Source organism: Triturus cristatus, chromosome 6 (genome assembly GCF_964204655.1).
Source record: "Triturus cristatus chromosome 6, aTriCri1.1, whole genome shotgun sequence".
Lineage (NCBI taxonomy): Eukaryota > Metazoa > Chordata > Amphibia > Caudata > Salamandridae > Triturus > Triturus cristatus.
In genome coordinates, this window is record NC_140589.1 from 107,851,670 (window position 1) to 107,866,628 (window position 14,959).

The 14,959-nt window shown below is 46.1% G+C and overlaps 1 protein-coding gene across 3 annotated transcripts in view; it reads right to left on the reverse strand.

The window, feature by feature from the left end:
* LOC146816467 (uncharacterized) overlaps positions 1-14,959 on the reverse strand; it is a 589,990-nt gene that overhangs the window by 91,414 nt on the left and 483,617 nt on the right. For all 3 annotated transcript variants that reach the window (XM_085610299.1, XM_085610297.1, XM_085610298.1), the window contains one exon: positions 2,909-3,085. In XM_085610299.1, coding sequence (XP_085466425.1) covers positions 2,909-3,085 — 177 coding nt within the window. The remainder of the gene's footprint in view (positions 1-2,908; positions 3,086-14,959) is intronic.

Here is a 14,959-nt window from a genome sequence, read left to right on the forward strand (position 1 = left end):
GACAAGAGAGACTGTCGGCTGGAGCACGGTATTTTTTGTCAATCCGTGGAAGCACCGCTGGCACTGATGCCGGGTTTTTCATGATTTTAACCCCTTCTTTCCAAATATAGTCAATGATAGGGATAGCTCTCGTAACCTTTCTTGACTCTTCTTCAAAGTCATGCAGAAAACAGTCAGACTGCTCAATGGTGACCGGCAAGTTGAACCTGGTCGCAGCTCGCTGCATAAGGTTATGGAACCCCCCTCTATCTTCTGGGGGCGAATCAGATAGTAGAGGGGTAGGTGGCGAAGGCATAGGGATTATATATGAATCCCAAGGGTCTGCTGGGTCTGGCAGCTCGCCCTCTTCGTATTCCTCCTCCGAGGTTGTATCTTGATGCGGGTCCTGTGGAGGATCAGGCAGTTGAGGCATTGGGGCTGGATCCTCAGGCAGAGGCAATGGGTCCGGCTGCGGCGCAGTCTGTGGAACCTGTGGAACGTTTGGCTGCGGTGGAAAACGCTGATTATAATCTGCAAGCATGGCTTGTATGTCTTGTTTTAAAGTAGGAGGCAGATGTGACATCTCGTTCCTACGAGGTTGTGTGTAGCAGGGTCTATGATGCGGAACGACTATGTCTTCCTGATAGTAATGCCCTTGATAATGGTCTTCTTCCTCATCATCATCGTCCTCCTGACATTTGATGTGCAGTTTCGAAGGATGGCGAGCAATCCCAAAGGGCCCTTTATCCTCGTCGTCCACATAATCATCATCGTCACACTGCACATACGTTTCCAGGAGATGCGAGGGAGTAAGCAGTGATATGTCCTGCCTTTGAAAAGACTTTAGTTGAAAAGTCCTGGTGGAAACTGGAGTAGAGGCCATAGTCGACGAGGTAGTCGTCGACGGGGCTGTGGTAGACGGGATCGTCGACGGTGTCATCGTCGTCGACGGAGCCGGCGTCGACGGGGTCTTCGTCGATGAGCTCTTCGTCGACGGGCTTGACGTCGACGAGCTCTTCGTCGACGGGATCTTCGTCGACAATGGGATCTTCGTCGACAATGGGATCTTCGTCGACAATGGGATCTTCGTCGGCGAACTCTTCGTCGACGAGCTCGACGTCGACAGGCTTTTCAATGGCGGAATCGTCGACGGCGGTACTGCTGACTTAGTCGACGAGGACTTCGTCGACGACACCTCGACGGTGGGCTTCTTTGTGAGGATAGTAATCCTCGTAGACATAATAGGAGAGGTAAGTGCCGTCGTCGTGAAGGTTTGCGTCAATGAAGAAGCAGACGAGGTGACAGAAACTGAAGATTGAGAGTAAGCCAAAGATTTTGAAAGGCTTTTACTCACAGATTGTGCGCTAGTCTTGACTGTAGAATCCTGAGGAGAGTGCGCATCAGAAGTAGAATGATGCGATTTCTGACGCTTCTTCTCTTCACTGGAAGAGCTGTCCTGCGATCTAGCTCTCTTGCCAGAAGTAGAGGCTTTGTCATCCTCCTCAGCCGAAGAGGATTTAAGCCACAAAAGCACTCTCGCCTCCCTATCTCTAAGAGTTTTTGTAGGGAAGGTGCGGCAAATCTTGCAATCTTTTGCCTCATGTTTAGGGTAGAGGCAATAGATGCAGTCCACATGTTGATCATCAACATGGACTCTCTTCTTGGTGCAGGTCCTGCAGAACTTAAACAAGGCCTTCTTTTCTGACATGCTGAAGCAAGTTGAAAGAAAACTGAGAGGCACTAAGGGAGACTCCCTTCCACACGACATGCGGTGAAAATCCGAGGAGAACTGGCTCTGCTGAGAGGGTTCTAGAAGGGTGCTGGTGTTTGATTGGTTGTTACCAAATTCTTGGTTCTTTTTGCATAATGAGGTAGATAGGCTGCTAAGATATAGGCTTTTGGCCTTTTCTTTGGGTCTACTACTACTACTACTACTAGCATTTTGGCACTACTTTTTTATTTACCGGGGACTCCCGCCTCGGCGACTGGGAATGATTCAGGCATGTGAATCTATGAAAGATACCCCAATACTGGATAAAGGGCACATCTAACAAACCAACAGCAGACCACTGAGGAAAAAACATCTCAAGACACTTTCTGATCAAACCAGTTCAACATGAACAAAAATTGTTTGTTTGCTCATAAACATTCACTTTAACACAACATTTGTAAATTTGGCTAAAAATCAAATCCACCGAGATCTAGTGCATAGGCATAAAACAATTCCTATCCGAAACATTTGAGTAATAAGGAGGGAAATAAGGTAGGTGCAAAGCTTGACAACGTGAAGAGCATGTCCTCTAACCTGCGCACAAGTTCTCAAGTGCCATGACTGCTCTTAAGAGTCTTGCAATTACAACTTAACCAGCTGGGCAATGTCCCACCACATGCTGGCTTAAGTTCTCAAACTACCAATTGGTGAGTTGCACACAACAGTGCTGTAACGAAAAATGATGCTGTCTATAACGTTAGCATAGAAGAGGCTGTCAAATACGCAAGACATCTCATAACTGGTTACACTTAAAAGTATTAAACATTTACTTCAAAGTGCATATTAGCTACCAGTTACACATTGGAATAATTTCTAGAGTATTTAGCAACAGGAAATCCTATCTAGGCAACATGTATTTTCCATTAACCTCTTTCCATATGATCAAACATACATAGACTCAGCGTGCCCATACAAAATATTAGGATAGGAGAAAAAATCCTAACACAAAGGGGATACAAACAAACTATTTAGTAATTGGTGCTTTATATGTCCCATTTTGTAGAGGCTGATGAAGCTGGTGGTCTTCACAGGACTACAGAGACCTGTAAAGGAGATCAGCACAAGCATTCATGTTCAAATGCTGTGTCCAGGGGACAAAAGCATAAACTAACTTGCACCATTTGAAGACATTTTAAATAACATGAAAGCTATACATACCTGTCTATGTCTCCTATTGTGCATGTGTGTGAAGAAGTCATACAAGGTGGCACAAATAGCATTGCAGTCTTTGCACCAATGGCTCCCCCCATCACAAAACTCATACATATTTGCTAGTGACGCAACAGATTTAGATGGTTCTGCAGATTTGCGTTTCTCAGCAATTGTTTTTGCAGCCTAAACACAAAAAAGATATTGGTCAGAAGAATTATCAATACATAATGAAAAGTCACGAGTAAGTACATGTACAGAATATGATTCACTGCAATACTATATCTACAGCACAAAGCTTGGAATCAGATTGCTGCATTGAATGGTTGGATATCAGTAGAAGAAATAATACTTACCGAAAATGCAGCATCCCAAAGCAATTGTTCAACTTACAAAGATATCAAACCCAATTTTCTTCTGAAAGAATCTCTAATCGAATAGCTATCTATTACCTCATCTCGTTTGAACTTAAACCAACTTTGTTGCATTGCACACATACGCTTGTTAATTAAAGAAGCCAATGGCTTCAGCACATAGTCAAAAAAGACCATCAAAAGCAAGAATACCAAGTGTTAAAGTGCACAATTTTCGCGCTGCACTCCAACACTCTCACTTTTAATTTTCTTAATAGTTCCTAGAATTTTGAAGGCAGAAGAGTGAGGGAATGTAGGTTGATAACTAAAAAAGATTCTAAATGAGTATACGTAAACTTGCCATCAGCCATGATGTTGCAATATTTCTTATAAACAAATGCATCCCCATCTCAGTTGTAACTTTAGCAAATTTAAGTGTACTAATGAAAGCAGTAAACCTGGATCTATACAGAAATCTGAAAGGCCTCTGGTACTGTGTTCCTTAGAACCTAGATTGATAATCGGTGTAGATGCATGTGGTTCTATTGGAATTCGTTAAAAGTGTGAGAAGTTGGCCTGATGTATGATGTCACTAGTTCTAGTGTACACCTTATATCAGTCCAAATACCCTTATGGTGATTGGTTGTAAAGTCAACCTTATAGACCAGCTATCCTAGTGGTAGCATGGACAAGAGCAGTCTTAGGCTAAACTCTGAATGGCATGTGAAGCCAGCTGTGATACCATATGTAATCCCTTGAATACCAAATGAAAGGACACCACAACAGATATATATATAAAATAAAGTGTATTTATTCTAAGCAAACCCTCCGCACTCTTTATGAGATTAGAGGTAAGTACAACACAGTCTTATTAATGCATACAGTAAGTCACACAGGTAAGTAATACAGTTAGGCCCTAGGGGCCACGCAAACCATATACTAAGTAAGTGGTATAAGAACCACTGTCACGGAAATAGAATAGGCCTAGGCCTAGGGAATCGCTGGGGCTACACTACACTAGCGTTAGTTAGGAAGTGAGAGGCCCACGGGATTCGTGTGCAGAGTGGAAACACTCACGCGTAATGCGTAAAAGTCAATAGCAATAGTACAGTTTAGAAAACGGTAGATTTAGGACACTTCCGGAGTAGCTAGGAAGTTGAGACTTGAAAACTAGACACTAGGATAGTCACTATCCTGATGAGCACCGGAGTACCCAAGTTACCTAGCCGACAGGCTGCGGGTGCATAGGGGTGAAGATGCGTCGTTTTCGTCGTCGACTCCTATGGATGCCTGAAGAAAGATGCTGACAGGCAGTCAGTGAAGAGTGTCCGGTGGATCCCAAGGCTGGGATCAAGAAGAGAAGAAACCTGCAAGCAGAAGGGACAGAGTCAAGGTCACTAGCCAGTGACCACGTGGAACCAGGAAGGAACCAGGCGATGTCGTGAAGAGTTGCAGGTGAAGGTGAAGCTTGTCGCTGCAGCCAGGAGGACCAGGAAGCGTCGAGGGCGACCAGGACCAGGAGGCGAGCTGTCCCACGAAGGCTCTTGCTGTCGGCGGCGTCGAAGTTGGACTAGGACTCACCAAGCCTTGGCAAGCTGAACCCACGAAGAACGGAGGACTTGCTTCTGGTGCAGACCAGGAAGGTCTGGGGTGCTTCTTCTTTGCAGAGAAGCGGGAGCCAGTCTGGAGGAGCCAAACCAGCGCAGAAGATTTCAGGGTGCGTCGTCACAAAGGCCACCAGCCAGCGGGCAAGCAACCGGACAGACGCGGCAAGCAGGAAAATGCAGAAGGGCCCCACGCAGGACTCGTGGAGTGTGGGGGGCTGATCTTCGGTGCAGATGGTGCTTGGGGTTGGGGCTTCTCAATCCCCGGTGCACAACTTCGAGGGTGCCTCAGAAGCTGCGCTTTAAGTTACTAGCCACTTTTCCCAGGTAGCCGGTCCCACGTCGCTCGTCGCCTCCACGGATCTCAGCTTTGCTGTGGATGTGGATCAGGGTCGGAGAAGTCTGGAAGTCAAGGCTCTGGTCGGGCTCTGCAGTCGGTTCCTCGTAGAACGTGGGCAAAGCAAAGGGTAGTCTCTTGATGGTGCCTGTTTGCACAGGGTAGCCACTCCTTGGCTACAAGGGAGATTCTTCAGTCTTCTTCTTTCGTCGAATGTCGAAGGTCCAGAGTTTCTGTTCAGTTTTGCAGGTTCAGGATAATCTAAAGTCTTGAGGCCCAACTCCCACTCTTATACTAATCTGGGGGGCTGGGATACCTGCTAGGTCACGCCTTATGGGTGGGACCTGGGAGGGGGTGGTTACACCCACTTCCCTTTGTCCAGTTTCGCGCCAGAGCTGGGGCTGGAGTGCCCCAGCGCCGGTTTGAACTGGACTATGCAAGGAACACCTTGTGTGCCCCAGGCATGTCTCATTCCTTTCAGCCCACCCTGCCCCAATACACTAAAGGCTGTCTGGGGAGGTGCTAGCACCTCCCCAAGCAGGAAACCTATTGTCCAGGCCTCCCTGGCTGGGATCACTCCCAGCTGCAGGAGGTCAGACTTGTGTCGTGGCAGCAGCATCCATTTTGTGATGCTGAGGCTTTGGTCAGAGGCTAACAGTTGAAGTATGATTTTAACATGTCTTTCCCTCTAGAAGGGGGGAATAATATTCTCATGTCCAGAAATGGCATGGGGGTATTATTCCAGAGTGTTAAACACCTTACACGACATGTTTCGATAAAGCCAAACCATAGTTACCATAACCGTCTAAGATTATAAGGCACTTTAAGAGTATATGGTAGGCTATATCATAGAACAGCTATAAGGACAAGGTTCCGAAAGCTGCAGACAGGCTCAGCTCATGCTAGAGCACCATCTCACATGTTACCAAGCACTCTGCCTCCAGGATTGTTAAGGCCTGCCATAGGAGTGACTGATAGGTACACATGTGTCTATATGTAAGTTAGGTATAGGAATACTACACCTAAGCAAGGGGTGATTACACGACCTTGCCCCAGCTGAGTGACCAGCCAGTTGTGTCAAAATGGAAGGCCAGGCCAGGGGTGGCATAATACATGCTGCAGCCCCTGGTAGGCCTAGGGTACACTGTACAGGGGCCAATAAGGTGATCCTATCCAAATGGGTTATGCACCTAAAGTACATAGTATTAATTTAGAGAGAGAACAGCAGGGCTGTGGGTCTGATAAGCAGGCCCACAGCCACATCTAAGTCGAAAACCAGTAAAGCAAAAGCAAAAAGTGGGGGTGAACATAGAAAGCAGACCCTACTCTCCTACAAAAAGTATTTTGCATATTTACTGAGAGGCCACACAGTTGTCTCCTACAAAAACTGTTCCTTTTTGTGAATTACACAAACATAAGATAGCTTCCAGATAAACGTAAATGTCTAATTTCACAAAGGTTCATAGCTTGAATGAAACATTTAATAAACAAAACATTTACAGGGTGTTTTGTGTAAAGTGATAAAGTGCTTGTGCAGTGTGTGGAAGTGCCTCAACAAATATATATTCCAATCTTACACCATTTTACAGCTTGGCTGTAATTCATTTGATTACACTGTAAGAATGTCGGGTCACTGTCATACACTTCTTCCCAACGAGGTGTAGGCATTGCAAACTAGTTCTTATATTGTGCCAACGTTTCAACACTTGTAGAAGTATAACTAAAACATTCAATGGGGCTTCCTCAGGACAAAACAAACCTGAAAAGAACACCTGTGCAACCTTTGCATGTGTGACTAGAAAAAATAGGACTCGTTTTAGCAACCTTTAGAAGGTGGCAGGGGCTTTCTTTAAGCCAACGGGCATAACAGTGAACTGGTAATACCCATCTGGTGTAGAGAAAGTGTCTTTTTCTTTGGCTCCTGGGGCTAAGCCAATCTGCCAGTACCCTGCAGTTAAGTCAAAGGTACTAAGAAATGTGGCTGCACCCAATTTGTCTATCAGCTCATCAGCCCTGGATATAGTGTGAGCATCTGTCTTAGTGACATCATTGACACCTCTGCAGTCCACACAAAACCTCTTTTCTCTCTTTCCACTCTGAGGGTGAGGCTTGGGGCCTAACAATCCTGGGCTAGCCCAGGGACTCTCGGAGGGTTTGATAATCCCCAACTCCAGCATCTTGCTTACTTCAGCCTTGATGGTCTCCTTAACTTGGTCAGATTGCTGATAGATCTATGTTTTGACAGGAAAGCTGTCCCCAGTGTCCACATCATGGGCACACCAGTGTGTCTGTCTAGGGGTTAAGGAGAAGAGCTCAGCATACTGCTGCACTGCTTGCCTACAGTCAGCCTGCAGCTGGGCGGAGAGGATGCCTGAGAAGACAACTCTATCAACCAACCGATCCTTTGGACTGTCAGCGAGATGTTCACTCGGTCTCCTGATCCTCATCAGCATGGTCACAGAAATGTTTGAGGCGGTTCACATGGATCACCCTCTTGGGGGTTTTGCTAGTGCCTAGGTCCACAAAGTAGGAGGCCTCACTTTTTTTTCTAGGGTAAGGACCACTCCATTAGTCTAGGAGGGCCCTTTGTGCCACAGGTTCCAAAACCCACACATGCTGCCTCAACCAGTGCAGCCATTTGGTCATACCAGAGGTTCTGGAGCGCTTGGCTGGTCTCAAAATGTTTAGATGGTTTTTCCAAGTAGTCTGCCATTCTGGAACATAGGCCCAGTACATAGTCCACAATGTCTTGCTTAGGTTCTTGGAGATGCTTCTCCCAACCTTCCTTCACAAGACAAAGATGTCACCTAACAAGATGACCAAACAGAAGTCAAAAGGGGGTAAACACTACTCCTCTCTGAGGCACCTCTGTAGGTGAAAAGCAGGCATGGCAAAAGGACATCCTATCTCCTGAGGTTTTCAGGGAGTCCCATGATCATACCAATGTCTTGTTGAATCTTTCAACAAGGCCGTTGATTTGCGAATGATAAGGTATAGTGAACTTACAGTTCACTTCACACTCATTCTACGTGTCTCAGGTATGCAGACATGAAGTTGGAACCTCGGACTTAAACCACCTCTTTAGGAAATCCTACCTTGGTAAAGATACCAATGAATGTCTAGGCTATTGTGAGGGCTGTAGTAGTCCTAAGAGGAATTGTCTCAAGATACCTGGTAACATGACCAAATGCTACCAGTATGAATTAGTTTTCTGATGCTGTGGGAGGTTCAAGTGGACCCACTATGTCTACACCTACCCTTTCAAAAGGAACCCAAACCACTGATAGTGGAATAAGAAGGGCTTTTGGTTGTCCACCTGTCTTGCCACTGGCTTGACAGGTGATGCAAAAGGTGCAAAATTCCTGTACTTTCTGGGACAAGTTTGGCCAGTAGAAATAGTTTTTGTTTGGCCAAGATGCCCAGCTAGGGTGATATCATGTGAGGAGGAATTCTCTAAATGGCCGAGGCGCTATTACTCTCCTTGTGGCACCAAGTTTGGGTTCTCTGGCCTCAGTGTCAAGGAATCCCTTCTCCCAATTGGTCCTGTGGGAGCCACTGAAATCTCCCTTTTCCTGTGCAGGAGCTTGCTGCCCCAGACTCTTAAGAGTTGGCGAGGTCCTCTAAGGCACAGCGGTTACCTAGAGGGTCTCCCTGGGCCCAGGAGCTCAACTCCATAAGGTTCAAGTTCCACGGGCTCAGTTCCCTCTGGGGTTGACAAGTCTTCTCCTTGAGGAGAGGGATCTGAGCTTTTTGCAGTAAAGAAGCTGGGTCCTCAGTCTTCTTACCTTTCCTCTTGGAAGGTTGGGCTATTATTCCAGACTCCTACTTCTTTTTCACCCGGTGCTCCACTCTGTGCCCTTGTTTTCACAAACGCCAACTCAAGAATTCTCAGCTTTTCAGTTCTACCTCAGCCCACGCTGAGATCTCCAGCTCATTCCCTAGCAGACATTCAACTGGGGTCTTAGAAGAGAGCACTCCTCCTTTCAGGCCAGTAACCCCTCCCCCATCTAATGACAATAGCCATGGGGTGGACAGTAGAGAAATTATCAGCGTTGGTGACTGGATAGGTTATTCTAGTTGTATTTTGTCCTGGGGAAACCAGTGTTTCGTTCACCATGGTGACATCCACACCTGTATCACACAGGGCTTCTAATCTAGCCCCATTAATCAAGGGGTAGTGCTGGTACTTTTTCATATTGGTGTGCCCCTCCAGCAAGAGTGGCTGAATCTATTCCACCCTCAGAGACTAAAATACCTTCAGTGTGAGCCCTGATTTGCTCTGGCACACTATCGATCCCACCTGGACACTTGCCACACCATTGCTAACTTTAGGAGGAGGACTAGGGGCATTATTTTTGGAACAGACAGTCTCCTATTCTGTGTCCCAACTTCTTAAAGTTGTAACAACATGCCTTTAGGGGGTCAACATTTTTATCTTTGCATCCTCTCCTGGAAACAGTTCTGGGGCCCACCCTCCTGTGCAGGTTTTTGGGAGACTTTAGAAGACTCAAATTTTATCTTCTGAGTCATCACCCACTTTCTCCTGGGGAGGTTATGTAACCCCTTTCTTTTTGTCACCCCCAGTGTCAGTCTTGGTCACCGTGGCCCCAACCCAGTGGTCTGCCCTCTTATCCAATTCTTGAGGAGAAATTGGACCTAGGTCTACCAGATACGATGCAACTTTTAATTAATGCAATTACTTAAAATGTGTTCTTTCATAAACAGATTATTAAGCCCATCATAGTCATGCACTTCACTTCCAGTTAACCAGCCATCAAGTGTTTTCACTGAGCAGTCTACGGAGTCAACACAGGACTGACTTAAGGTTTTCTGAGCTCCCCTGAATCGAAAACTATATTCCTCAGTGTTGAGTTCAAAGCCCTCAATCAGGGTACCCTTTGTGAGGTCATAGGACTCAGCATCTGCCCCAGTAAGGGTCAGGGGTCTGCCCCTGCAATTACCAGTGATCAGGTCCCAAAAGCAGTGCTCCCCACTTTGACTTCACTTTTCTGTGAACCATTTTGTGCTATCATAACCTGCCTCATATTTGGGGACAATCCCATTGGGGATTTCAGGGTCATAAGAATTCTCTCTGTCCATAGGTATTATATTGCTGCCACAGTTTATGGATGCTAGACCCATTTCTGATCTTTCCTTCTCTATAGCCAGGAGTCTATCCTCCAGGGCTAGTATTTTAGTCAACCTTACTAAAAGGATGTCTTCTTCATTGAGGCTGTCCGCGAGTCACTTGGGGTGCCTGTCCCACCCATGTGGGATCTAGGTACCCTAATCACTACTTATGGGACGATGAGTACAGGGACCACATCTTCTCTAAATAGGTGAGGGGATGGGAATTGTCCTCCCAATCACTACTTTGTCCTTCTTCAGGGAGGTCATCCTCGTCAGAAGGGTGTTCCTTAGCATATTCTGCCAAGAGCTCCTGGAGCTTAATCTTGGTAGGATTGAAATTAGTTTCGATTTTTTTTCAAGTTTGCAGATGGTCCTTTGCTCCTTCCAGCCAAGATGGAGGTAAGGGGTCAGGTTGAGTTCCACAACCACATTCTTGGCATCTTCCATTATTTTACTAATAGTAGAGGCCTTTATAAAAGGGCTAAAAAAAAAACTTTTTAATTCTTTTACCCCTAACTAAAGTAGACTTTTAACCTTTTAAAAATACTAAAGGGACTTAAGCAAAGGCCAAACAAGAGTTATAATTCTGAAAAAACTGTCAATTCAAAAATACATTTAAATCTAAAGGCAATTTTTAGATTACAGTCCTGTAGTCACTTTGTCAAAGTGGTTCAACAAATGAAGAGACATGGACCTCACCGCTGATCCACCATTCTAGGAAGCTGGCTCTGTATATACTATACTAAAGTAAGGTATAGTGTGTACAGTGTCTAGTGGTTCCCCAGAGGCTTTACAGAGGTTAAAGAACAAGTTACTTACCTTCGGTAACGATGTATCTGTAAGAAACATTAGTTAGTTAGATTCCTCACGTTAGAATATCCCCAGGCGTCAGGCTGGATCCGTAAAGTTTTTTGTCAGCAATACCCCTGCGCATCACTAGGCGTCGTCTGCGGCTCCAAGTCAGTCGTCGGCGTCGGGATGACGTTGTCGGAGTACTTAGACGCCGCCCTCGCGTGTTGACGTCAGATCTTGTACAGAGCTTTCCACGCCAGGAACGCAGAGCCATGCAAAAGACCAACACAGGTGCCAAAAAATTCTAGGGCCCTGAAAGGGATAACCATAACCCTATATATCGGTTCGCAGAATGGGGAGGATGGGTGGGTCGGTGAGGAATCTAACTAACTGTTTCTTACAGATACATCGTTACCGAAGGTAAGTAACTTGTTCATCTGAAAGAAACACGTTAGTTAGATTCCTCACCTTAGAATAGATACCCCAGCAATACCAACCTCGGTGGCGGGTCTGCGAACCAAGATCACACCAGAAAGTCCTGGAGAACAGAACGGCCAAAGAAGCCGTCTCTCCGGACTTGGCTGTCCAGGCAATTATGCTTAGCAAACGTGTGCAGCGAGGCCCACGTTGCCGCCTGACAGATGTCCTGCAAGTGGACTCCCCGTCCCAGTGCATTGGAAGCCGCCATGGTTAGAGTAGAATGGGCCCTCAGCCCTACAGGAGGTTCCTTTTTAGCTAAGGAGTAACATGCCTTGATACACAAAACGACCCACCGAGAGATGGTCCGTTTGTGCACCGCTCGTCCCTTCTTAGCGCCAACGTAACCTACAAAGAGTTGGTCGTCCACCCGGAACTGCTTGGTGCGATCCAAATAGAAGGACAGTGCCCGTTTTGGGCCCAGAGGGTGGAGCCTCTCTTCCTTTTTCGAGGGATGCGGAGTCGGAAAAAAGGTGGGCAATGTCACAGACTGCCCGATGTGAAAGACAGCCACCAACTTAGGAAGGAAAGAAGGACGAGTCCTGAGAACAACTTTGTACGGATGGACAGAAAGGAAAGGAGGCTTAGAAGAGAGAGCCTGGAGCTCACTCACCCTTCTAGCAGAGGTGATGGCCACCTGGAAAGCAGTCTTGAGCGTCAAAAGACGAAGAGGACAAATATGAAGTGGCTCAAAGGGAGCGCACATCAGAAACGACAATACCAGATTCAAATCCCACTAGGGCATTATGAAAGGGACAGGAGGAAACATGTGAGTAATGCTCTTGAAGAAGCGAGAAACAACAGGGGATTTGAAAAGAGAAGGCTGATCAGGAAGCCGTAAGAAAGCAGAGATAGCTGAAAGAACCTTTTAGAGTGACCAGAGCAGAGCCCTACTGGGCCATGGAAAGGAGAAAGAGGAGAACCTCAGAAAGAGGGGCGGAAAGGGGATCCACAGCCTTTGCTGTGTACCATGCCACAAATTATTTCCACCTGCAGGCGTATACCGATTTTGTGGAGGGACGCCTGGCTGCCAGAACAACATCACAGACTTCTGGATGCAAGTCAAATGGCATCAACTGTCGCCGCTCAATCTCCACGCATGGAGGTGGAGACTGGACAGGTTCGGGTGGAGGACCGTCCCCTGCTGCTGCGACAGAAGGTCCTCCTGAAGAGGCAGTCGTATGGGGGGATCAATCGACAGACTGAGTAGTTCGGGATACCAGTACCTTCTCGCCAAATCCGGAGCCACCAAGATGACTTGCGCCCGGTCGCGCCTGATCTTCTTCAGCACTCTGGGCAGAAGTGGTATAGGCGGAAAGGCGAACAACGGACAGCAACTCCACTCGCGCCGAAAGGCGTCCCCGAGCGAGTGCCGCCTTGGAAACTCCAACGCGCAGAACTGCTGACATTGCGCGTTCTCTTCGGTGGCGAATAGATCTAACCAAGGATCTCCCCACTGCCGAATGAGGCCTTGCGCCACGTCCGAGTTTAGACGCAATTCGTGATCCATCATGCACCGGCGGCTGAGTTAGTCTGCTCTGGCGTTCAGAGAGCCCGCCAGATGTTGAACCACCAGGGTGTTGCCCTGATGTTTCAGCCATGTCCAGAGGTGCAGAGCCTCCTGACAAAGGGTCCACGACCCCACCCCGCCCTGTTTGTTGCAATACCACATGGCGGTGGTGTTGTCTGTGAACACCTGGACCACACTTCCCCGGACAGAGGGAAGGAATGCTTTCAGTGCAAGTCGGATCGCTCTCAGCTCCTAAAGGTTGATATGGAGCCGAGACTCCGCCGGAGACCAGAGTCCTCTGATCTCCGCCTCTCCCATGTGGCCCCCCCATCCCAGGAGGGACACATCCGTCACTACTACGTGCTCCGGTTGGGGGTAGGGAGAGGGGTCTGCCACAGTCCCAATCGCGAGTAAACACGAAATAATCTGCTGTACCTATAATTATTTAGTTAATGCATCTAAGTCAATTTTTAAGGCAAAAACCACTCTATCTAGACCGTGCAAAGATTACGTTACAAATCAAAATATGGTGTTAATCCATTTTTTTATTTTGAAATTAATTGAATTTTTTTTATAAATTGCAGACAATTCAACAAAACAAAGGACATAATAGTCCTACAAGACAATAATACCCATGGACAATTTGTGATATAAAATTATTCAAACATTCTCATTCATACTTAAATCCATTCACACCATAACAAATAACACATACACCCTAAAATCTTGAAAGATGAACAATTTAAAGGCCCAACATGGTAGGCAAGTCTTATTGGGCGTAAAGATTACACAAATAGGTACAATCAAGAATGTCCAAGTATGGAAAGAAGAATGGAACAACAAAAGGATTATTCTTGTGAAATTGTAGGGTCTTAGTGGATCTGTGTAACGAACAGTTCAGTTTGAGACGCCAACGCGAGTTTCGGTGTAACACCCCCTTTCCCTGGGGTAACACCTTCAGGGCGTGAAATTATTAAAAAGCGATTTCCATGGGACCTACCAAGTAATAAACAAAAATTATAAACATAATATGCTAATTCTAAGTATATACATTTGAAGATCTGATTTTTTTTAGACAATTCCACATAATATTCATACTGAATGGGCACTGGTCTAGGCAGATGAGTGGTTGAGCATCGGATACATGGTTTATATTTGAAAGTTGCACACATAATGAGAATGAAATAAAACAAGTAGGAAGAATACATGAAATGAAGTAAAAAATAATACTCAAAACAACAACGATCTAGTCAGCTAATCAAGAAAACTTCTAAATGTGTTAATCCATCTGGATAGCGTTATGCAAGATCTGAGGAAGGAAATTCAGTTGAGGAGGGTTAGTCAGAAACACATGCGTTGACCATGATTGAGGAGACGAAGTGTATAACCAGTGAAAAAGTTTGGAAAATAGTTCCAAGCAATCTTGAAGTGAGAAAAAAGGACAGTTTGGAGTAGAGTGCCGATTAGTGAAATAAAGACACTACTTCTGTGTAGAACTGATGGCTCAGCGAGAGAGAACAATAAACATGCTCACCAAAAGCCAGGGGAAAAAATATATATCCTCAAGTTCAATGACACGACTTCAGAAGTTCTTACAGGGGGCGAGTATAACGATAGAGTGAAGCTCGTCCACTAGAGGGAGTACTGAATCTAAAGTTAAATACAAACCGAGAGGAGTTAGCGTTTCAATTATAGAGCATATTTTATAAGGCTTATGAGTGAAACATGAGCCACGTCCGACGGATCGGATCTACCTGGGGTTAGCAGTTCAAGGGTTTTCTTTGTAGGTGCTTCTAGGCCGATAAGTAGAGATCATATGCCTAAAAAAGCAACGAAAACACACGGACTGTCAAAGAG